Below are 27189 nucleotides of genomic sequence, written 5' to 3'. Positions count from 1 at the left end.
TATAGAAATATGATCATTTAGTTCATATACCGTCAAGATGATTAATTGTCTATCATATCACTATTTGCAGTCTGTCCTTTCAATACATTCTCTTTTATTAAATAAAGAGTTGATTAATTTGTCGATCGTCAGATCAAGTTAAATCATATATTGCATCTCAATTAATTTGCAGTATATTTACATCAAACAGAGTCGACAAATTCGCCTGTCATTTTCTGCCAATGAAAAACAGCGAAGAAAAATTGTTCAAGACAGCACAACACAAGAAAGACACTAGACGGATGTAACAATGGTTTAACCATAAACAACGATAAGAAGTAGGTAAAAGAAATATAAAAGAGGGACGAAAGATACCATAGAGACAGTTAAACTCATAAATCGAAAATAAACTGACAACGCCATGGCTAAAAATGAAAAGGACAAACAGACAAACAATAGTACACATGACACAACATAGAAAACTAAAGAATAAACAACACGAATCCCACCAAAAACCAGGGGTTATCTCAGGTGCTCCGGAAGGGTAAGCAGATCCTGCTCCACATGTGGCACCCGTCGTGTGGTTTATGAGATAACAAATCCGGTAAAAAGTCTAATTCGGTAGGTCACATTCATGAAAGGGAAGGGGATTGTAGTTACGACGTAAGGAACATATCCGATATCATTTGGGACACGGTAATTCCATAACGGTCAACCAACTATAAATGTTTGCCTTGTCCGTTTATTCGTCGGTTAGTCAGTCGGTTAATCAGTCCGTAGTCAAACAGTCCGTCAGTCAGTCAGTAGTGAGCTTTCAGTTCGTCAGTCCGCCTCGGATGCTAACTCTAATTTTTTTTTTATATTAGATTGCAAACTTGATTTGATATGTTGTCACATATACTAAGAGGCAGATTCCAGTTGATTTGAAGTCACCATGACAAAGGTCAAGTTTGGTTATTCAAACAAAGGAGTAAAAAGTTCTTTTTTGCTAAATCAAACATAACATTCAGAATGGCAAGATTACAAAAATGTAGGTTCACATATTATTAGAAGAAGATTCCTTTTGATTTTGAGGTCAAGTACTATCACAAAAATACTGAACTCCGAGGAAAATTCAAAAAGCGATAAGGAAAGTCCCAAATACTTAATATTGGACCTCAATATTACGTGTAATATGTGGTCAAATATCGTAGGAAAAGGATCTCTTTAGATTTTGTAATCACTTTGTCTAATGTCAAAGTAATAGTAATTAAAATGAAATCAGTTTGTGAAAGACAACATTACTGTCTAAATTCAAAGCAGAAATGAATTACATATGACCCTTTAAATTAAGTGCTAGTACTCCATATGGGACAAAAACTTTGAACACCGGCACACTTCTGTCCTTTATTTACGTTTATATATGTATATGTGGTCAAGTATGAAAATAGAAAAAGTAAAATAACTAAAATACCACACTCTGAGGAAAGAGGGGCGAAAGATACCAGAGGGACATTCAAACTCACAAATCTAAAACAAACTCACAACACCAAGGCCAGAAGTGAAAAAGACAAACAAACAAATAAAAGTACACAAAACACAACATAGAAAGTAAAAGACTAAGCAACACGACCCTCATCAAAATTTGGGGTGACATCAGATGCTTCGGAAGGGTAAGACAATCCTGCTCCAGATGTGGCACCTGTCATGTTGCTTGTGTCATGAACATTAGGCACTAGAAGGTTAACAGTTCCCACTTTGCATGCGACATCAGCTTTGATGGGGTCTTCTAGCTGAATTTTATATTTTCTTTATACTGCATTTAGACTCTTACTTTTTAATTGTTTATTTTTTCTCTTTTGTCATAAGTTTTTAATCAAATCTTTACTAAATCCGTTTGAGTGAAAAATAAAGAGGACAATAATCGTATATCCACACGATATTTACACTAAAATGCCATTAAATGTAATTTAATATCCCTTTTTTGTCATGCTTAACTATAAAATAAGGTCCAATTACTAAAAGACCTAATCCTAAATTATTAAAATCCATCATTTGGCATTAATCGTATTAATATCATGGTGTACTTTAAATACATACAGTCGCGCTAACACTCTTATGGGTGTATCTAATATGTGATACATTGTTTTCCAGTGTGTGAAAACGTGACTTTTACTAAAAATTGAGAGTATGATGACGCATCAATATATAATATGACGTAGGATTTTTTTGATAGTCTGCCATTATACGATTTTTAAAATTTAAAATGACCCATTATATATATAAAAAGCAATAGAGCTTCAACCATCGTCCATTCAATTTATCAACTTATTGCGTGAACTATAATAATGAAAGAAAATAATGCATAATGCACTTTCTAAATTATACATGTAGAGCTCTGGCGATCTTCCTAAAACGAAATATTTCTTATGAATTTATATGGTTTTGCAATGAGACGATACATCTTTAGAACATTGAACTCAACCTTATCAGGGAACACCATACCCAGGGTGATGCATGGTGGAATACCGACATCTTTTAAAAAACGGACCTTTACCATTTTCTTTTTATGAATTAAAACAATTTATTTTTCTAGACTTCAATATTGCATCAACACTAAGCAAACAACAATCAATCACCAATCAGGTTTTGTTTCCAAGTGGACGGAGATACGAACTATCATACCTTAATTCGCAAACACAATCTTTTCCGATTTCTAATCGATTTCATCGTGGTTGCATAAGAGAAATCTTTTTTTGTTTTGTTATTACATAACTGTAATGCAAACTGTATCTATGCATTTATCGTAAATAATTACAATTATATTCCATATTAGAATATATATAACCGTAAAGAGTTTGTTGACGATTGCCAGATAGATGTACCATTATCTTTATAGTTACAATGTTGTTAGCTGTATTCATCCGGTTAAGTCGTTCAACTGAATGGTTGTAATGAATTTCTGATGCCATTATCTTTATACTTACAATGTTGATAGTTGATTTAATCCAGTAAAGTCGTCCAATTCAATGGTAGTAATGATGTTATCACTGAAGTCTCTAAAAAACAGAAATATATACTGATATAAATGTGCACAAATGTTTTTTCTGTATTAAAAGATTTTACAAAACTTAGAAACTAAATATAACTAGTTATATAGACGAGTTTTGGACATTGTTTTGTAAAAATAGGTTCCAATGTACTTTATATGAATCATATGTTATGGTAAACTTATGCGTTTCGCTCATTTCGTGAGGTAAACAATAGTTATTACATGTAGATGATATGATAACTTATACGTACATTTGCGCAAGAAACATAGGCTAATTTTCTCTTCAATGGTTTCCCTTGCAAGTTAAATCAGAAAGCTTATAGCACATAGAATAACTCTAATATTAAAGAATGAAAATAATATTTTAAAATGATTTCTTTTTAGAATTTTTGTAAATATATTATATATATATAAAGTCAATACTTTCAGCATTATATCATTGCTGTTTAAATACAGTGCTGCTTTAATACTGCTTTAACTTGAATGTGTAATCTACAAAATGTAGTTTACGTTTTACCTATATGTATCACACGATTTGATTTAGTATTGTTTAGGAATGTCCTTACTCGTTTTATTTTAAAATTCGCAAATCATCATGATCATGCTTAAATATTCATTTTTTTATAATCTTACAACGTTAATACTTTATTTACATGTTAATCAAATTCAACATAATACTGCTTCGATCTTGAAATACGCTCACATAATAGAAAGGTAGTATTGTAAATTTTAGTAAATATTGAAATAATAAAAAAAAACCAAAGGATATGGGTATTAATTTATGACACAATATCAGTATACGGAAAGCCAAAAACACACCTAAAGCAAAGGCACAGCAAAGACCGATCGACCAAGTCAGAGTAATGTGTCCGACTAGGAAGATTAGTCATGCGTGGAATGGTACCATTTGAGCCTCGATTGTTTTATGCTAAGTAAAACTTTTTGGTAGGGTTCGTATTGCTCAGTCTTGAGTTTATATATGTTGTGTTTTGTTAACTGTTTATTTGGTGGTCCTTTTTTTGTAATGATATTTTCAGTTTATTTTCGACTTGTGAGTTTAAATATCCCTCTGGTGATCATCGGCTATCTTTTCAAACATTTTTCGGTTTAACCCGACATTCAGGTTAATACGCTTGACTAATTTTCAAAATCGTGTGATTATATACGTGGAAAATAGCAACTAGGTAGAAACTATGATACTATTTGTGTGTCTATGTCCATGAAACTAGAACTAATTAGAAATAGTAATGTCCAAACAACGACCGGATCACTACTTTTTCTATCCATACAAAGTCTATTGAACAATAATCATACAGTTTTATTGCAGAACAATAATCATACAGTTTTATTGCAACACCAGTGCAACCAACTTAACGATAATGGATTAACCCGGCAAATAAAATAGAGAGAAAAAAGATATTCCTATAATATGAACCGTTATTAATTAATTTTATGTTCTTATTCTTGTTTCGGGAACATTTATCGTAAAAGTAAAAAAAAAAATTAAAAAATATTATGTTGCGTAAATGTATTCTAACAACGTATTTTCAAAATATAATATACAAGCGCTAAAAGCTTTTACTAATATTAAAATCGTTTCAGTTGAATATTTTGTATAAATTCAACGTCAGCTACTGTGTATTGGGTTCATGTAAATAGCTAATAAAAATGTTATTCTTTTTATTTCTTGTCTCATTACTTATGACACAAGCCAATATACATAATTTGAATTTGAACCTTGAAGTTTATGTGACTGTCATACAAGTGAGAAGTTTATCTAGCTATAAAACACGGTTTAAATCACCATTTTCTACATAAGAAAATGTCTGTACCAAGTCAAGAATATGGCAATTGTTATCCCTTCTTTTGATGTGTTTGAGCATTTAATTTTGCCATTGATTATATAGATTCCAGTTTTGAATTTTCCTTGGAGTTCTGGTATTTTACTTTTATGTTGTGATTGTCATTTCTGCTTATTTCCTCCCTTTTATATCTGCTGAAAACTTAAGATCGAATAGATTATTCACAGAGTTAACCAACTTAATCTAAATTTGAATGTCTGAGTGTGTACATTTATTAACAAACAAAAATAAAACAGATCTCTGCATCCTGTCCCAAGTCAGGAGCCTGTCGTTCTGTGGTTGTCGTTTTTTTTTATGTGTTACATATTTGTTTTTCGTTCATTTTTTGTACATAAATAAGGCCGTTAGTTTTCTCGTTTGAATTGTTTTACATTGTCATTTCGGGACCTTTTGCAGCGGACTATGCGGTATGAGCTTTGCTCATTATTGAAGGCCGTACGGTGACCTTAAGTTGTTAACTTCTTTGTTATTTAGGTCTTTTGTGGATAAAAATATAGCATTTTGCTGTAATTGAAATTTATTCGGGATTCGCTCTTCGAGCTTTAAGCTGCCACAACAAATGCTTTTGATTCTCGCTGTATGTATCCTGCAACCAAGTATCATCGATTGGTAAATTATTCCTAGATGCCTTGTCAATATCACATTTAAAGGTATGCTTTGACATTTCAAAAATTGTGATTGTTAAATTATTCCTAGTTGACCTGTCCCAATATCACATTTAAAGGTATATATTCTTTGACATTTCAGAAATTGTTACTGCAGTGTAAATTTAGTTCATATTCCAAATCAGGACGAATAGAAGGTTTTGAAGTCTTGTAAGGTAGTGAACATCATAAAAATAAGGAGATGTGGTTATGATTGACAATGAGGCAACTATCCATCAAAGTTCAAATGAAGTGGATGTTAGCAATCATAGGCAATCGTATGGACTTCAACAATGATAAAACTACCCATTCAGTATAGTCGGCTTTAAAAAGTCACGACATAAAAAATATGAATCAAAACAACTGAGGAAACTAACGGCCTAATTGACAGACATGAGCCAACGACAACCAAAATTCTAAATTGCTGCAAATTGTTCAGGAAATTAAAAACAAAATGAAAATAAAAGGTAACAAATGTACTGTACTTTTAGATATACATTCTAAATAATCACTGTACGTATATACCGACAATCTGTTAGGGTTATAAATAAATTCAAAAGATTATTATGGGTATAATCAGTGAATGAGTGTTATCCCCACTTAGAACAGACACTTCCGAATGTAATTAAAGAGATGAACCAACTAGTGTCCGTTTCAATTCAGGAGCATGCAATTTAATGGTTCACGTTAGTTCAAATATGTCATATATTTTTTGTTCGTTTAATGGGTTTTTTTTTTCTCGTTTGAATTATTTCCCATTTTGTCATGTCGGGGCCTATCAAGGTCTACGTCCATGAAGTCTAGTAAACATGTTGGTGCTATATGTTTTTATAACATTTATCTCATTATGCCTGGTGCATACAACATAAATAAAAGCAATTCGATAAAAGGTTATTGCACATAGTAATAAAGTTTTAATTGCATTTTTCAAATCACATCAGCATTCAATTACAAAAATAATTATTCTATTTTCAAATTAACGGCTTTGAAGTATAGTCACTACACAGTAGAATGGAAAGTTTATGCTAAATCCTAGCAACGATCGTGTTATTTGTGTACAAAGAGCACTGTGAAACAAACAGTGCCTGGTACGTTTAATATTGAAAATAAAAGCAAATGTGTTTTTTGCGAAGTATGGATGAAAAAAAAAACACGACAAATTAAAGAAGTTCATGCAATGACACTATTCATGACGGTTTTATGGAAATGAGAGATGTTTGAGAAATAACATCTTTCATTTTCTTTCATTTATATTTGTTAATAATTTAGTATATATTATACAAAATGAAAAAAAGAATAAGTATACTATGACCTCGAGCCTTTAGATCGTGTCGAGAAGACCAAAAATGTAAATGACTTGTTAGTAATACAAATATTTTAAGGAGTCAAGTTTCTTTTTCACAACTTCATATTAACTATTTATTAAAAATTTCAAATTTAATATAATATTTTCGTTTTTTTTTCCTTCGCCTGCACACTGAGAGTCTAAAATACAAAAGAAGGATTTTGTCACTACTAAAACATATAACTTATACTAAACTAATAAAACTTTTGTATAAAATGTTAATAAGATCATTCTATTAGATTATGGATATTCAAATTTATCGGACAAGTTATTTAAAACTTATAAATCGTCACTTAAAAATGAATGACGAAAATTATTTTGGGAGGGGGAAACATTTTTCACACATATTTTCTTATGTAAAATAACAAGATTAGTATAATTATGTAAAAGAAAGGAGATGCAGCAAGAATGCCAGCGAGATAACTATCTACCAAATAAGATGTGGTATTATTGCCAATGACTTTCAATCTCTGTAACTTTTCTAGTCACTGAAAGTTCCATTGATGCCACTGAGAAGTGTGGTTGGGATTTGTTTTTTTTTTTAGCAATATAAGTTTAATTAAGAACAGAATAAGAATATCACATGTATAATTTTCAGTCTGTAAGATTGATTACTTGAACCATAAATTTTAATACTTGCAGCACATATCAAAATCGACAAAACGAATTCCAAATGATTGACTAAAACTAACTATGTTTTACATTAACCGAAAAGAGAGTTACATGGGCCAAATCAAGGGGCGACATCTGCTTGCCACAGAAAATATACATGGGGATGTTGGTTTGGTCAGAAAATTAAGCCTCAGCAGTGGCGGATCCAGGGGGGGGGGGGGTCCGGGGGTGCGCACCCCCCCTTTATTTTTGCCGATCAATGCATTTGTATCGGGACATATGTTTTGCACCCCCCCTTTGCCCTGGGTGCCCTGGGTTAGCACCCCCCCTTTCGAAAATTCCTGCATCCGCCCCTGCTCAGCATTTTTAACTCATGTGACCTTTCAAAATCATAATGATTGAACTTACAAAGAGCCAATGGAAATGTCGTAATTTTGCACCACATTTCCAGATATGCCAAAATTAACGCATTGTCAGTGTTGCTTACTAGTATTCTAAACACATTCTGTTAAGTATGATACAAAACATAGCTCTTCATAACTAGATAACAGGACAAAAACTTAGAGAATTATAATTTATTACAGTACTCATGGTACTAAATATCATTATGAAGAATATCAACGAGTATACACTTTTCCCTCTTGTCATGTATTTAGGACTGAGACAAAAGATGCAGAGCAAAGTCACAACGAGTAGCAAAGATAATCCGATAATCTCATCTACGCGTGACAATGATGCGGAGCAAAGTTACAACGTGTAGCAAAGATAATCAGATAATGACATCCCCACGTGACAAACGAAGCGACAGACTTACGACTTTGGTATCAACGTGCATAACTCATCTTCAACGATTTATTTTCATCGGGTATCATAAGTCAAGAGGGAGAGATTAGAAGGGGGACAAGAAAAGCTAGGAAATAAGATATTTTCGAAATTCAAAGAAAATGAAGTTTTCGATATTTCGCTTATTGCTTTAAAAGAAATTAAGGTATCTTACGTTTTGGTGACCTGGTAATTAAATTGGCCTGAGAAGTTTCAATCTACATGTGAAGTTTGCGTCCCTGTTCCATCTCCTATGCTTGAAAGTAAAAGTGTTTTTGAACCAATAATTTTTTACACAAATGAATAAAACATGTTTAGAAATTATATTAGCATATTCTACCAGAACGAAGATCTACAATTTCTGATTACTCCTCATAAATACTTTTTGCATTTGATTATACAACACAATTTTTGTTTTATTACTAATTAAATTTTGATTAAATACGTCAACCCGAAAATAGTAATTTTAGATTAGATTTTATTTTAATATATTTATAACATACTGTTTGCACGGCTTGCGATGTCATTTTGCATCCCGTTCACACACTTTGCTTTCTCAAAACTATAGAGAATATTTTAATATCAGTGTAAAAAAAATGCATTGATATTGCGATGGATCATGGGTAGGTAAATGTGATGTTAAACGTTTCGTTGATATTTTTTTAGCCTTATTTAGATGGAGATTATGGAAGTCTGCTATGAAAATGAGTACTTCTTTGTGTTAGATCGATACACTGATATAAGTCGAACAAAGTCTGTCCTCGAGTAGACCTGTATTTTTAATCCGAAAAAACCACATGTGAGGTCAGCGTCATCGTGATTTATCAGTGTATTCAAAATTTAGTTTTTTGTTAAAGTTCGTATACAAAATTTAGTCCTGGTATCTATGATGAGTTTATCTATCATCACAAAATTATAGTGGCGAGTCTTATGCGTGTTGTTTCCGGTGGCTATGGTGAATGCGCCTTAATCTGAATTGTTATATTTTTTTTAGATTAAATTTTTATTGGAATTGCTTATTTTATGTCAATAGTATTCGGTTGTATGCAGTATAAGTATTTGTATTCCGGTCGTTTGGCCGTTTAGATTTTTTTACCAGACCCGTCAGGCAAGTTTTATTGGCTTGGATACTTTTGCATACTTCAAACATTACATTGTTGTCATTTAAACTTCCTCGTTTATCTTATACAATAAAAAAAACCCAACATATCTCTATAATAAAATCAACAGTACTTTATAATATATTCATTAAGAAAACTAGCTCTAGGTAAGTTGACAGTAAAACACCATAAACAACCATAATTTGCCCTTTAATTGTTTGCTTATTAGTTTGAAATGAAAATAATGAAGCTAATATTTCATAGCACTCATGATAATCTTAAATTTATAGAAATTATTTTTTAAATTTTTTAATGAATAAATGCTATTTGACAACTAAAATACTTTATTAAATTATTACGCGTGTTTAAAGAACCCCTTTTTTAACAGTTAAAACGTTGATGATACATGTATGTTTAATGTCATATGATATGATTCGCTTATTTACATCTATCTTCATTTTATTTCACCAGTACGTGATAAAATAGATAAGTAAACTAGCTTTGGGAGAGGGTTTTTGAAGGGTTACCACTCGAAAAGACATTCATCCTACAAGGACTAATTAAGAGCTATTTGTAACTTTATTAAACATTTGTTGAACTAACAGGTATACTCAATACTGAAAATTTCAAAAGAACGTGCCTTCTGTATATGCATATTACGTTTCCGCAATTTAAGCAAAAATCCAGTTTTACTTTTTCGCATTTTGGTGCATTACTTTTCCGGAAAAAATAGATATTACATTTCCGCATTTTTACCTGTATTTAACATGTAAAAAATGGTAATCATGGTAATGATGATACATAAGACCTTATTTTATTATAGTATTTTTTCTTGATTTGTATTACCATGCTTACATTTGTGATTTTGGATCCTTTTATAGCTGACTATGTGGTATGGGCTTTGCTTCTTGTTGAAGGCCGAACGGTGACATATATCTGTTAATTTCTGTGTGATTTGGTCTCTAGTAGAGTTTAGTGGTTGTTGATGGTTCATGTCTCTACTCATATTTGATATTTTGTAGAATGATTTGTTATGCATAAATTTCGTTTGAATTGTTTCACACTTTTCATGTCGGGCTTTTCTAGACGACTTTACAGTATGGGTTTTGTCACCAGTGAATGGCATAAAGATTGCCTATGATTGCTTACATCCACTTCACACTGATTTTAATTCCGGTGGAATATTTGTCACTGGGCGGAAAAAAAGCAACAAACAAACAATCTATTTACAATTAAAAACAAAAAAAATAGGCATAGGCGACATATTAAGAAGAATATTAATGCCAGAATGACCCAATTGTGTTTTAAGTAGCGTTAAACACCAATCACTACCAAAGAACAAAAACACGACCTAGGTTTACCTGGCAAATGGAAGGGGCATACATTAAAAATAAAAATGCGGAAATGTAAACAACCTTTAACAAAATCTATGCAAACAAAATGCGGAATAGAGTACTACAAAATTGTGGAAACATAGGAATTTTAATGCGGAAATGTAAAACGCCGATTAAGATCACTATGAAAAAAGAATCCTGATATTTCCATCTAGCAATTACGTAAGGGGAAATGAAAATTATTAACCAATCTGGCAATATACATCTAGTGATATTTTGAGTGCACATATGTATAATAAATGTGCTGACTGTAAATGTGCGCAAGATAAACAATCTTTTTTAGGTAATCTGGCATTCTAGTTGCAATATTCTAAATATATACCTTTTCGGTCAATTGATATGTAATTATTGCATAGATACATTTAAGGAATAAAGTGTTAGCATTTATTTCAAGTTCACATATTCATGAGTAAGTTTGCATATTTTGAGTTATTAAGTGAAACTAATAGTTTTTATTATTCCACCTTTTCTTTTACTTTAAATTTAAAGTAAAAGAAAAGTTAAGTTTTAAAATCAATTTATCTTTGGTGGATAGTTTTTTCATTTGAAATCATACCATATCTTCTTATTTCTATATCACTCGTATTCTTGATCGTCAAGTTAAAGGAAAGTACTAGTTTTAACAAGGGTCAACGTGAGGGAATACGAAAAACAAGGCTATGGCGTAGAAAATACGGACTATTTGGCGGGTTTTTGAAACACATGTACGAAAAACCTTACGCTTGTACAAACTATTTGCTGGGTTTATGGTGTCTTTTTAGCCACGAAGTTAGGTTCACTAACAAACTGTACTTCTGATAGAGGTAAAATTACATAGAATGAATTGTTGTGAAAACAGCCATAAGTATATTATATTATGGAAGCCATAATTACATTAGATAACGAAATTCATTATCAGTGTTTTACCATATTCTAATAATGATTTAACGCCTCAATGACTTAAGTACTTTTTGAAATACTTTTTTGATGAATTTGTTTTATATCATGAATGAAATTATCATTGTCAATATACTTAATACAATATGCATACATCTAGATAAAACCATGGAGACAGCTATACCCTAATAATTATACACGATTAGTATCATTTTATAAGCGTATGGGAAACGCAATACATAACTATAAAAACAACAACATTACATTTAAATAAACCTACAGAACAGCAAAAAATGATTGCTCCTTTTCTTAATAATCAATTGTCGAATGCTTGTATGAATTTTTGTATAATCAAGAACCCGTGCTAGCTAGTTCATCGTGCAAAGAATATCTATTCTTTATGATAATACATGTTATATGCGATGGTTAGAGATTCAATACAGATTCACTGTTTTCATTGAGGTGCAATTTTACGACAAATTCTTTCAAATTTTTTTTCAGAGTTGCTTATGGAAAACTTAGTTAAGAGGTTTAATGAAAGAGGAGTAATATATACTTAAAACATTTTCAAACAATTTCGATCTAAATATTAGCGTCACTGATAGACTGTCTTTTGTGGACGAAACGCATGTCTGGCGTATCAAATTATTATAAGCCTGGTACCTTTGATAACTATTTAGAGTTACACATTTCCATAAAACCAAAATATGTTGCTGTTGAAGGCATTTTGAAACAAAATAGCAAAATTGGAGTTTGGCTCTACATATGTTGTCGGTAAATGAATTTTGATTTAAAATTACAAATTTTGATATTTAATAACATTTTAATTCGAAGGACGTCCATCCCTAAAATAAAATAATATGTATTAAATATACAATACATCTGTATCTGTATCGTTATGTCAAAGGTACCAATTCTGGCTTTACAAAAACATTTTCAAATTGTGACTTGGATGGAGAGTTTTATCATTGGCACTGATACCATATCTTCTTGTATCTATCGGGAAGTAAAGCACGACTTGTTCCCATATAAAATAGAATGATCTTTTGAACAAAATGGTCTACAAATCGCCACAAATATAATTAAAGAAATCGGTCAATCTGACTTTTGATTGAAAAAAATGATAGGTTTATTCAAATATTCAATCCTACACTACTACATCACGTAAATTTAATTTCATACCTATTAGAACATTATTTGTTCAAATAAAACATTATTGTTTAGTGAGACTATAAAAAAAAGTATATTATAAGGAGTATATTAATAAATGCCAATGGAGAAAACATACTGAAAGAAAACAGGTTACCAATCAATACTCAAGATGTAGGTAATACCTGAGGTACTACCGACATTATAGCAAGCTTTGTCAAAGCATTTGACTTCTTTAACTGATACAAAGACAAGAGTGGGCAGAACAAAGCTTATGTATTACACACTACAATACGAGATATTATAGTTATACAGTAACTTGAAAGTTCTCTTTACTTTAGCTGATTTAATACACAGTGTTAAAATTAAGAAAGACGGTTTCACCTAACAAATTACAAACTAGTAATATACATTTTTTTTTGAAAACTCATATAAAAAGACTATTCCGTAGAAACATTGGAAATCAAATTCTTCGTTGTTTGAAGAAATTTTAAGGGACAGTGACTTTTTAGTGTGTTCTTAAATCATAACAATGACAGACAAAAATGTACGAAACCTTCAAATGTGAAATAGTAATGATTTGAACAAAACTGAAACCGTAATTTGATAATTACATAATTGCATAATACTTACACAACAACTGCGTCTGATTGAATCCCAGTAGGAACTAAATCTAAAGTCCTTTTGGAGCAATTAACCTCTAATCTTCCAGCACCATCATACGTACAGTCACATTTAACGCCAACAGTATTGGTACACAGGTTCCCTAATGTTACTGAATTCACGTTTATGGAAAATGAAAGTAGCAGGAACACACCGTACAACAATGGCATTTTTAAAATCTACTTATTAAAACTTGTAAAGCTTATTGTCTTAGTAGGAATACGAGGAAACAGTACTTAAAGCACTAGGAGGAAGATGTCTGATTATATAAGGTGCTGTTACTTTTCCGTGCATTGGTATCGCATCTATTGCCGTCCTATTAACATTGTTCCCTAGCTATCAGTTTTCCCGCTGATGAGTCGGAGATCAGGCACCTGTAAAATATCACACCACTAATAAAGATAATGTAACAAAGTAATTATAATTAAGTACTACAATTTTACACTACAAGAATTTCCATATTGATTTGAATATCAATGAATTTTTACAACAGCAATGACTTATCGCTAAAAAACAGTCGTGCCTCGCTAATGGAAATGGTACTTGTACTTAACTGTCCCGTCATTACGCAGAATATTGGATCGCCAGTATTGGATATTTATTGCTTTATTATTAAGTAAAAGTTCATTTAACTATTTCGAATAATTCTAATTTAATGAGGTACACAGACAATCGAGAATCAGCAGATCAAATGCAGTTTAATGTTGCATCAAAAGAATGATGTTATGTCTATTCCAAACTCATAGAGCAATTATACTTAGAAAAAAACAATACAATTAGTCAATCTATCCACAATTATTAAAAAAAACAGTATCAAAATACAAATAGATTTTAAAAGTTCTATAGATATGAACCAAAGAAAAAGTAAAAAAAGGCGTCAAACTTTCCAGCAGTCATAAACGTATAAAAAAAGAAGGTCAACCCAATCTTGCAAAAAAATAAAAGAATTGATCAATCAGAATCGATAATTGCCACGTGCACTGATGACCATGTTTCCATCCAATTGAAACCATATAAGTATTATGTCTAGTGGTCCTTCCATAATAATTTCTGCTAGGTTTGCTTGAAATAGGAAACACTTTTTGGAGCAAATTTAGTACAGTATTTCAATATAAACTATGTACCGCTAAAGACACCATATTAACCACCTGAATGAATTGAAGAAAGTTTGGACAAAAATTAAACTGAAAGAATAGACTTGCAGTTTCAGAGGATTTGAAACCCGCTCGCGCGAGCTTTCGACTCCAATATCAATTGACTAGGATTCTCAGTTATCCCATCGAAGGTCGTTAGTTTTCTCCGGACACTACGGCTTCTTCCACCAATAAAAACTGGCTGCAACGAAATAGCCCAAATGCGGTGCTTAAAGGTGGCGTTAAAACTCAGAAATCAAACCAAATCAGAGGAAATGTTAAAAAAGTTTTGTCTATTTAAGTCAAATTAAAAAAAAACGATAAAGTCACAATACGTATATGCATTCATTGTTTGTTCAAATTTCCAAACAAAAAAACATTGTTTCAATAGGCCTATCAGAGCAAAAGATTATGAACAATCAACTCTGGTAGCTATGTTTTTCCGTTGATTTGGATAAAAAAATCCTATTTAGATGATACATCCTACATAAATTCTCCAAATTTTGCTAGACCTAATATTGGTTTTGTTTCCTAACAAAGCCCCAATGATTGCTTTCCGAATGTTATCCTGTGAGGGCCTATCAATCTTTTTTTAAATAGCGTAAATTTGTAAATTACCCATATAGCCGTAAAGGTAGGGTGATTGATTGATTATTGGTTGCTTAATGTCCAGTGGCAAATGTTTCATGCATGTTCAGGACGAGAACATGTTAACAATAAATACAATATGCAGGTCTTGTAATAATAGAGGTCATCCGGGATGATGATCGGGGAAATTTGGACTTCTATTGGAAAAGGTTAGGGTGAGAAAAATGGATAAAAATGAGTTCATTATAGTATATAACATTAGAAACGAAGTTCATATTTTTTTTTCTGTAGAAGGACAAACTACCGTCGTGTCGAAGAACGAACATCTGCTTATTTACAACACCTTATATAAGTGAAACGAACAAGCTTCTGGTTCCCTGTTCAGAGTCTTTTTAGTAAGTGGGACATCTATAAGTGTCAGTGTATTGAATGATCATCTTTCATTTTTCTTAGGAGTTCTATTTTTATATTCTTTTGTATACTTGATGTGAATATCTAGTTGCATGCTGTGTTTTTGAAGAAATAAAACTAATAATTGGATGTAAAAGACACGATAAATGTGAATGAAACAATCCAAAATACTGAACGAAACATGTTAATCTCATTAGTCCAAGTATACGTTAAATAAACTGTTGTGGTGTTCATTTAAATGTTTATCCCTATTAGGTCTTGTTTTCTTAAGAGCTTAGTTTTAAATACTTATTAAGTTTAAATCGTATAGCTATCTTTTACGATGGAATACATCGAGTAAAGGTATTATTTGTTTACTAAAAACAGAAAAGAAGACAAAAATACGAAGTGATAAAAATTAAACGTGATCTTATCATTTGAGTAGATATGTGTTCTGAAGAATGAAAGGAAAAGGGGGATCATGCAAGTCACACTTTTTGTTAAGTAAACAGTTACTCTTAAACAAACACATACACAAATGAAAATAGATTACAAATATAAAACGGAACACAAACGCACACAAAAAGTAATACAGCTTTCATATTCACTCCGAAAAACATATAACACACAAGGAAGTGTGGTGCCCTATAGTTGTATAAATACATTTCATTTTGAATTCATACCTCATCACCTTATTTTATTTCTAACGTTTAAATGGTTGGTTTTATCAAATATATAGAAATAAGAAGATGTTCTATGAAACAACACTCTATCCAAGTCACAATGTGTTAAACGTAAACAATTATAGGTCAAAGTACGGCCTTCAACACTTGCTAAGATTTTTTTAGCCCTCCCAATATAGCCGTCTTTTCAGATGTAGCTAGATCCTTTTTATTTCATCTATCTAGTTGTAGTATGATTGCCAATAAGATGACTCTCTACAAATGACAAAATGCTTGAGAAACTAACAACTAAAGGGTACCGTATGGCATCCAGCAATAAGTAAAACCCACACCGCATAGTCAACTATAAATGGCCCCAAAATAACAAAAATAAACGATTCAAACGAGAACACCAACGGCCTGATTTAAGTACGAAATAGTGAACGAAAGATAAATATCATATACAGCATAAATGCATCAACCACTGCCTTAAAACATACATAACGTGGCGGGGATAAACCAGTTAGAAGGCGCACCAGTTCTCCCCCTAAACTGGAACAGTTATATAACAGTACAACATAAGAACAAAATATAAAAATCAGTTACAAAGAGCTTAACTCGTCAGATCGATACAAAGCAGAAATACATCTAACAAAATTACAGAGTGGACTTTGCAGGGTAATTATGCATCCCTAACCGAAAAACATAAATAAAACAACAGAAAGTACAGATCTGAGAGTACTCGCAGCTAGTGAGAGATAGTTCAAAGTCACTAACAACTAATAACAAAAAAGTCATCCATTTAAGACAAAAATATCAAAGCCATTCTAATCAATATGTCAGTCGTTTAACTTTTGAACTTATCTTTCCGAGTTATAATAGGAACCAACAAGGTTAAAGCTTATGTCCGATTTTCATTTACAGTACGGCCGTTAACAATTAGCAAAACCTTAGCATATATTACGCTACGAAATGCTCCGGAATGACAAAAGTTGAACCAGTTCAAAAGAAAAACATCATTATAAAACTAATAGTGTCAAATTATGAATAAATACAGATTTTTAAAAAACATAATTACTACTTTGTATACAACGACATGGGTCAGTGGTCACAAGACTTTCAGTTGTTTGCCTTAAATTTTTCTTAAGTACTAAATTAAACACTGGCTGAATGACAAATAGTAGAGTTAAAGGTGATACACCCTTTTTATGTGTAAATTAACCATGAAATTACTTTAATATGGCACACTTAAATTGATATAAATCGTTTGTGCAAGTGTTTTTTAACCATTTCATAACACTAACTATAAAATCTTTTTGAAGAGTCTGTTATGCGTTATTATGTTATAGGACAGGCAAACATCGAACTAAACCGGATTATAGATGTATGACAGAGGTTTTGCAACATATGAGAAGCAAATACATGAATTATATATATATTCATTTTTTTACGGACTACAATTATTCCTCAATTTGATAACTGAACTATTAAACGGCTTGACAGGGCTTTTATTATATTTCATGTACTGTGTTAAAATCCTAGATAAAGCAGAAATTCATTGATGCACTACCGTAATCTCTATTACATAAACTCTTTGTCGAATAGTAAAAACTATGTTTGCACATTCTGTTATCGACCCCGTATTTATAGATATATTTGTAAGAGTTAATTCCCTTAGAATTTATATTGCCATTGAAGAGCATACTGACCATTTATCTGTTCATAATATGTGTTTTCTGTATGTTTAAAAAATATATATATTATGAATCTTTTTGTATGTAGTGAAACACTTCTGTTATCAAGAGTTATTTTAATGAAGCTTAAAAACATCTATAACTCACTCTCAACATTCTTTGCATATAGGCAGCCCTTCTGTGAATATGTGCAATACCCTAACAGAATCAATCGGTGATTGGCAAACACACTATAAAGAACATCTTCTTATCTTTCCATTGTCATATAATTGAATTCTTTTATAATATTAGTTCTAACTGGAATATGATTTCTACTGGAATAAATATTACAGTATTGAGTTGTACGGAAAAGGGGTATTGAATATGTGATCCAATATGAATATATATAATAAGCGTTGTATATATATACCAAATATTTAAAAGAAATTTCTATTAAGACGAACACATATATACGTGTACAGAATTGTCAAAAGTGCTAAATAGTGAATATTGATGACATAAGCTGAGTCTGAATGCCGTAGAGGGAACAAGAAACATTGGCAAGTTAAAAAAAAAACAGATGAAGAAATTTGATATTTTAAGGATTTGAATGACTCATGAAAAAGTAAAATTTTAGTTCATTCGCAGGATGATTGTTGACCTGTTAGTCCCGCCCAATTTCATAGTGTAAGTCCAAATAATGAAATGTTTAGTGACTATCTTATATTTAACTAGATGTATGTTGATCACATGAAACTATATATAGCTATTAACAATCAATTGAACATTTTATATAAAGAATAAAGCTTTAACAAGTTTTTGTAAAACTGAAATCATTATGAAAAATCATGTACGAGTGTCGGAAAAGCCTGATGTTAAAGGCTCTTTTTTAATTCATGCACACCCAACTCCCCCCCCCCCCCAAAAAAAAATAAAACGTGGGGCCCAAAATATCAACCCCTTGAACTATTATATTTTTTTCTTCTAAAATTGTACAATAAATTTTCTGTGGTCATCCGGACTGCTTAAATAGAATAATTTCTCACAAAGCATATTACAATTGAATTGACATATTTTCGTCACAGTCTTCTTTATCAATTACCATTAACATGTTAGAACTTACCTTACATATCCAGAGTCTTGTAGTATCTCTCGTATGTTTATAAGTTAAGACTTTTAAAAATTGTATAGCATCAGTTTTTGAATATTAAATCCTATTTACTATGGAACACATCACTCATTTATCTCTCCTTGTCCCTATCATTAAATAATTTCACATTATATGAAACTGAAAAGACGGGTTTATTTTTAAGTTCATTCGACCATTTCCAAACCGATTAGTCACAGATCTTAACCTAAGTTAAAAATGTGGCCACGGAGTTTATTTTCGTTTGATTTTCTGATTTCGTGTCCCTCATCTCAAGTTCTTTCATAAGCTATGAAAACTTTTTATAATTTGTAATTTGATTTTTTGTTGTTAAAGAAAACTGACATGACATTGGAACACCTGTATTGACGACATATAGATTAAATTTATTAAATAGTATACAAATATTTTATTTGTGAAAGTTATCCATCATAACAACAAAAAGGAAAATTAAAGGCCAACCGCATGTTACATGTACCTATCATAAAACAAACTCAATTTAGAATAAAAAGATTGTTAAAGTGTTAAGTATGAGTCTTTATACAACATCATAAGGGTGTATCAACACTTACAATCATATTTTGAATATCATTTTACCACAGTTTAATGGAAATGTTTTATACAGAGAATTATTTTACGTTTTCCCTCATTTTGGACGATGCATATCTGCCCTCATTAAGGACACGGCACACATAATGTTATTGTTATATTATACATTTTACGTGTTTGTTTTATGTTAAATATAATGATATTCGATATTTCAACTATTTATTTACTTGAACCAAGATTAAAAGGTCAAATTAAGTCAACAAACATAGGCTCTATAGTTTATGAAATGAATAACACGCAAATATGTTAGATCAGGTTTTTGAAATAAACATCCAATTACAGTAGCATTTGACTATAACCAATAAAGAGAATAAAACAAAATAAAATTCACCACAACAGAACTGGAAATACATGTTTTTAAAAAAAGACATATTTGACTTTGATCGTTTCCTATGTTTACAAAGTAAACAGCTTTTCAATGTCAACGCATCTAGTACTGGGGTTAGTTAGTTCATTCCAGGACAACACGAAACCGAGACTGGTATTTGTTGTTTCTTCACCAAACACAGACACTAGTCAGATCGGAGTTAGAATTATAAGTCTGAAAGGGTAAAATGTCTCCTTGTATAGACTGTAACCTTGTGAGCTAGCTGAACCAACTCATTAAAATTTCAAATCAGCTTGTCGTTACAGTTCAAACAGGTGAAATTCATATTTCATTAGCATAACATCGTCCTGAATATGCATGTAATATTACCCACTGCATGTTAAGCAGTCATCAATAATTGTCAACCAATCCTTCTAGTAAAGCTTTGTTTTTAATCTGAACAAAACAGTTCAGTTTGTAGACATTATAAATAAAAATTGTAGGGGCTCAAACACCAGAATATATGAATACTTTAAAGAGACATTGTCATATAGCAAAGAATAGTTTGTTATTGTAAGGACTGTAATCTTGTGAGCTGACATGTTGACAATCAAACTAGATGAGTCGGTCTAGTACAAATCAGGGTTTATTCATGTTTTATTAGCATGTAATTGTCATGAATATGCATATCATTTTACGATTGGATATCAAATAAATAGAGATAAATAAACGAGTCATGATTCAAGATTTACTGAAATGATTTAGGGTTTAAGAGATCAAGATCTGAGGAGATCACCAATGGAAGTACAGTAGCTGTATCACCATAAAATAGCAACAGGATGAAGTTATGTTAAGGAGAACCATTTTTATGATGTTGTAAGTCCAACAATCACCAAAGAGGGATATTTATATAATTTCTTATTTCAACTGACAAAATGATTATGGCACAAAAGATGTTTACATTGCAAAAAAACATAAAATCGACGTTCGTTCCTCAAACTGGAGTTTATTATTACTAATCTAGTTGGATTTGAGATCTTGAACGGCTTTTCCTGATCCCATTGAAGTGCTTTTCTTGGTTTGCTAAAACAACCTTATTAATAAATCGAAATAGAAGATAAAAATTTTAACTACACCGATAACTGTTTAAGGAAATCTTTAAGTGATGACTGCTGTAACAGTATTTTGACTATTTTACCTATTATGTCTGTTTTGTTCACGCATCGTTGTAAATATAACGGAATTTGAAGCGACTGTCATACAAGTGACAGGTTTAGCGCTATAAAACCAGGTTCAATGCACCATTCTCTGCAATTGAAAATGCCTGTACCAAGTTAGGAATATGACAGTTATTGTCCATTCGTTTCATATATTTTATCGTTTGATTTTGCCATTTGATTAGGGACTTTCCGTTTTGAATTTTCCTCGGAGTTCAGTATGTTTGTGATTTTACTTTTTGGAACATTTATATAAATACACTTCTTTCATTACATTTTTTCACTTCAGGACTGTGCTTTACAAAGTACTTATCACGGGTCTGACCTAAATATTCGAATCATTTGTTGTATAAACACGTTTTGTGTCTGTACGCATTTGGCTGCTGGTTTTCCTTTTATTTACAAACAAGCATATGGATATACTTATCAGGGTATTTTGCTTATCTTGCTCATAATGTGATACGAAATTCGACAAGAGCTTTACAACTGTATTCAAATATCCTAAAAGTGATGGTATAACACCGAAAAACAACATTTCGTATATATTGTATGTAGCTTTCAAGGCTATAAAACATTGATCTGACTATCTATACATATCTGGATGTATAATATTGTTTTAGAAGTTTCTGTGTATATGTGACTTCCTATTGATTGCGTTTTTTTTTCTTCAAATTAACACATTTTATATTCATAAAGCTTATGACGATGTACAAATTTAGTTTATACCAGATATATAATTGAATTGTTACCGATTAAGGAACGTTATAATTTTTCCAATATTTTATGGGACTCTACGTACATCAATCTTCACAGAAAATTAATCCTGAGCAAATTTAAAACGCATCTTAGATAATTGGATTAAAATTGAATTTATTCCACTTTTTAGAGTCAAATCAAAATGTTGATTGATATCGAGTTTATGACCTGCAAAATGAATAACAATCCAATATAGTACAGAGAGATTTGCGTCAGAAATGATGCGTTCTATCACCATCAGATAATGCATCTATTCTCGCTGCTTTAAACATCATTTCCGCATCTCTATCTATTGATTAATTGTCAAAACTTCATAAAACTATCGAACCTAATCACCATCAATTCTGTATACCTCAGCTGTAATTGACTAACATCCTATGTCATACTGGGTGCTTGTTTTAAGTTTGCATGCTTAAGGATAAAAAGTAAAATAGGAGTCTATGTAAAATTGATATCCAATTTATTATAACGGACACCTATACAACTAACTGGATAAGATGATTAGTATCCAGTCGCTTCCATAGTAGGATAATTCTTAAATGAAAAATATAAGTAAAATCAGAACTGATTCAGAGTGATTCTACTTTTAAAATGCAACGTTAACTGTAAACATGATGCTTCCAATTTTAAAATAACGAAATATGTATAACCATATTAAAATTCTATCATCGCTTCAAAGTTTTAAATATAAAATAGGTTTATCACCCCTCGGGTTATGATGCATCTGTTAAATAACATTTATGTATGTAATCTAGAAACTCAATCGATTTGATTTCCTATTACTTATATTGTACAACATATTTTGGGCAAATGAAAATAACACTTCATTAATGACGTGCTTCTTGATTTACCGTCAAGAACTCTAAATCAAACGCACATGACCAAAATGAACATAAAAAAGAATATATAAAAACTTTTACAGTCAACTTTGTCAGAGGATATTGGAACTTTGGTTTCCCAATAATTTCTAAATTTAATTTATCTACAATGAATTTTGTTTAAATGTATGATCAGTGCAATGCCCTCTGAGCAACGCTGACCACAGAGCTGACGAGTCCCTCAAAGACTAACAGTGCTAGTTAATGAAAACAACACTTTAATATTTTAATGCTTACGATGCGCTTATCTTGATTAAATTCATCTGGAACGATCAATCATACATATTTTCAACAGACTGCTATGTATGTTAATTCGAAACAAATTTCTAATTTAATATTCAATTTCGACCAAGAGTAAAATTTCAATCTTTTATGCTAAAAGCACTAGGTATTCATCTACAAGCCCTTGAATCGTGACAATGCGGCGTAAAGCAAACAACAATCAATTGAATCGTGACTTCTGCATTCAAATCAAGTAACAGTTATATGTCGGATATGGATATAAAAATGAAGACGGTTACAAAGATAATATCCAATAATATAACACCATCCCTTAAAACAATATTATTTTTCTTCTAATTCCTGTCAAGCTATACATTTTTCTAATACTTTATCTATCAAAGAATGTTTAATAGCTTCTTTATATCAAAGAGAAACCCCTGTGTCTGATTTAAATTTGAAATTACATGTTATTAGAACAGAATCTCTTGATTTTTTAATTTTTTTTTATTAAAAAAGCTTATATTGCTGTCTTTGACTTTCCACATCTGCTTTTATGTATAAACGAACGAATGATGGGAATTTATCACGTTAAGCACATGACGATTGGTATATTTCATCATAAAATACTATTTCAATAAACAATGCTCATGTATTTTTTAATGTGTCTGTCACAATTAAGGAGCCTGTAACTCACCGGTTCTCCTTGGTATCTGTCTGTCATATTTGTTTTTCTTTTGCTTCCTTAGTAAAGACTTAGCCGTGTTTTCTAGATTAAACTTCATGTTTAATTTTTTCATGGCCTTTTCGGTCATAACTTGCTTTAAAGTATACGTTCTACTCATTGTTTCAGGCTGTACTATGAGCTTGAGTTGCATACCATGTACATTCATGGCTTTGATTTCTACTTTTAAAGTTATCCCATTGGGAATCAATTTTGAAAATTTAGACTTTATATGTCAAATGACAAACGATGTTGCAGTCACAATTCTAATGAAATTTTAGTTTAGGTCAGTTGTTCAGAAATAAATATTTATTTAGATCACATAGAGTTTTTTCTACATGTACACTTTTATTTTATCTATTGGGTCATTTTAAACAACATACTTAAACGGCACATAAAGTAATAAGATGAAAGGACTAACTAAATATATATTTAAAAAAAAAAAACGTTTATATATTTTATATCTATCAATATAAAAGTAATCATCAATTTCCTTCTCGCCAAAATACTTGATCCGTCACAATGCTGTAATAGAGATGTGCGTGGTAGTCACATAAAGTTACTAAATGTTATATATCAAACATACAAGTAGGTAAATTGTCAATACTAGTGATATATTTAAATCAGTACATAAGAATAGATGTGTACAAAATATAACCACACACCTAAACCAACCAGCATAATGTACCATTAAGTCACCATATATGTAATTCAGAGCGAATCAGTGATATATATATAGTCACGAAGTATTAAATTGATAAACAAGAATGTGTCCCTAGTTCACTGATGCCCCATCTGAACTATCATTTTCTATGTTGAATGGACCGTGAAAATGGGATAAAAACTATAATTTGGCACAAAAAATAGAAAGATTATATCATAGGGAGCATGTATACTAAGTTTCAAGTTGATTGGACTTCAACTTCATCAAAAACTACCTCGACCAAAAACTTTAACCTGAAGCGGGACAGACGAACAAACGAACGTACAGACCAGAAAACATAATGCCCATAAATGGGGCGTAAAAACTTTGGAAGTGAGTTTCAACTGTCATATAAGTGAGAGATTTAGCACGCACATAAACTCTGCTCCAATGGAGAAATATATGACTTTATCTGTTAAAGCATTCATCGATAGGGGATCAAGAATTGTGGTAATCATGTAGGCAGTTCATTTTATATCGGTAGAAATGAAATAAACAATCGTTATATTAAGTTTTCATAATGTTGTATTCTTATTTTCTTTAAGTTCATCACAGAAAAAAAACCAGTAGAATAATAATCAACCACTGGCTATAATTGTTGATATGTTGAAGTTGTGATAAATGATTGTGAATTTTGTTATATTCTGTGTAGAGTATTCTTATTGTACAGATTTGTTACTAAAAAGTACAATTACCATATTAGGACGGATTTCACACATATTGGAATTATGTTTATTGTATCTTCAAAACAATCCCTCACTCATGTTGATCTTTTAAAATTGTTTAGTGGAAGTGACTTTTACTTATATTGGTCAATAAATATATATTTATTAAAATGATGGTTGTATTTAAAAAAATATCAATTATAGACATTCAAAAACTGACAAAGAGTATTTTTATTCGTACTTGACATTACAATTTCAATGTTCAATTGTTATTTTGAAATTCTGACTATAAAAACCAAGCATATTGCATATTGATATTTAAATGATATTCTATCATACTACATCTCTCCCCCTCATCATGTGTATCAGGTTTTTATTAGAGAACACATTACTTTATATAATAATCGTGTGTAATAAGACGCAATATAAGGTGTAAAAGTTAAAATGTTAAGATACTTAATGTTAAATGGTTTATTGAAACGCAAACTATTAAAGTAGCACATAAAGATCAACTTTTAATTTGAGAGGAAGTACGAATATCTTAGTAAGTCATTTTGTTTTATAAAATGATATCCAATGACATTTGGGGCATACTATTCACGTTCCAAACCTGTTTTACTCTCGGCAAAAGACTAAATGGAGGTAAACCAAGAAAAGAGCTTCACGCACGAAATTGAAAGAGTAATATTTTTGATCTGCATTTTTTACAATATAAATAATCGACGAAAAACAACAAGAACACATGCTAAAAATATTTTAATCAATTTCCATTTATTCAAGCAGATCTTCAAGTAAATAAAGGCAACAGAAGTATATCGCCGTTCGAAAGTCATAAATCGATTGAGAGAAAACAATCCGGGTTACAAACTAAAACCGAGTGAAACACATCAACTGTAAGAAGAAAACAACGAAATAACAGAACACTGAAGTGCAACAAAGTAAATCTGTTCATGCATGCTAGAAACATTCTGCCCAGTTATTCAGAGAATTGTGTTGATAAATTCAAATGAAATATAAATGATATTCATAGTAATGTATATCACACGATCAGCCTCTTTATCCTATAGCATTTCTGTTGACAAAATGTAGTTTATATTTTAATTCACGTTCTCAATTTTAGGGAGTAAAATTATACGTGAATCACAAAGGAGTAGGTTCAGTAAGACCCCTTTTTGGCCCCAAAATATAGCATTTTTACAAAATTGTGAAAATGTAATCTTTTAGCTATTTACTGGAAAGTGGAATGCTTCTGCTACATAAATATGGGCTGTTTTTGACAATACAATGCACAGATATCGGGTACTAGCATCATTAAGTCATGCTAAATGACTGAAATCTTCACAATTTTAGCATTTTATTTACATTTTATACGGTTTCCGTCTTAAGTGAAAGTGGCTGCATTCGTTTTCATTCATAAAATTGAAATGTAAGTTGTATTTGATGATAATATATAACCTATATAAAGGTTGAAAATGAACACGGATGCGGCCACTTTCATTTTTGACAAAAAACATCTGAAAAGTGACGTTTATTTGGCATAGTTCATAGATATTTAAGCTTGAATTGGAGCGTTTTTAATGACTAAATCAGTTAAAATCTTTCACAAAAACTGATTGAATCAATTGAAATAGACACTTAAGTGTTTAAAAAGTGTCCAAAATCTTTCGTTAGATGAACCTGAACCTGAGTCCAAAATCGGCTCTTACTGGACCTACTCCTTTTGTACAAAAATGCATTAACTACGAAACTTTGGGGAAACTAAGATTGCACATTCATCATTGTCAAGAAAATTTGACCTTTGATTCAATTGGCTATCTTTTTAGGTTCCTGTGGTGATATGAATCATTTATGTAATCATATGTCCATGGCTATCAAATATTTGGGTAAGAGCTTTCCTGTGAAAGTAAATATAGAATAGCGATTTCAGTGAACGAAATTTATAAAATGTTCTTCCTTTACTAACACATTATCGATACCACTGCTGGTGGGCTTTTCATCTACAATAGTTTCATCTACGATAGTTTCATTTACGATAGTTTAA

The 27189-nt window shown here is 31.1% G+C and overlaps 1 protein-coding gene across 2 annotated transcripts in view; it reads right to left on the bottom strand.

The window, feature by feature from the left end:
- The window catches only part of LOC143048189 (adhesion G-protein coupled receptor G6-like), a 71107-nt gene extending 51757 nt beyond the window's left edge, over window positions 1-19350 (bottom strand). Inside the window, exons 1-3 of one of the 2 annotated variants that reach the window (XM_076221720.1) lie at window positions 19047-19350; window positions 13448-13851; window positions 2946-3017 (exon numbers count right to left, since the gene is read on the bottom strand). In XM_076221720.1, coding sequence (XP_076077835.1) covers window positions 2946-3017; window positions 13448-13647 — 272 coding nt within the window. In that variant the 5' untranslated portion in view covers window positions 13648-13851; window positions 19047-19350. The remainder of the gene's footprint in view (window positions 1-2945; window positions 3018-13447; window positions 13852-19046) is intronic. The other variant, XM_076221719.1, reaches the window with a different exon arrangement.
- Window positions 19351-27189: the final 7839 nt, after the last annotated feature.

The sequence above is a fragment of the Mytilus galloprovincialis genome, chromosome 10 (assembly GCF_965363235.1).
Source record: "Mytilus galloprovincialis chromosome 10, xbMytGall1.hap1.1, whole genome shotgun sequence".
NCBI classification, from domain to species: domain Eukaryota; kingdom Metazoa; phylum Mollusca; class Bivalvia; order Mytilida; family Mytilidae; genus Mytilus; species Mytilus galloprovincialis.
This window is presented reverse-complemented; position numbering and strand designations above follow the sequence as displayed.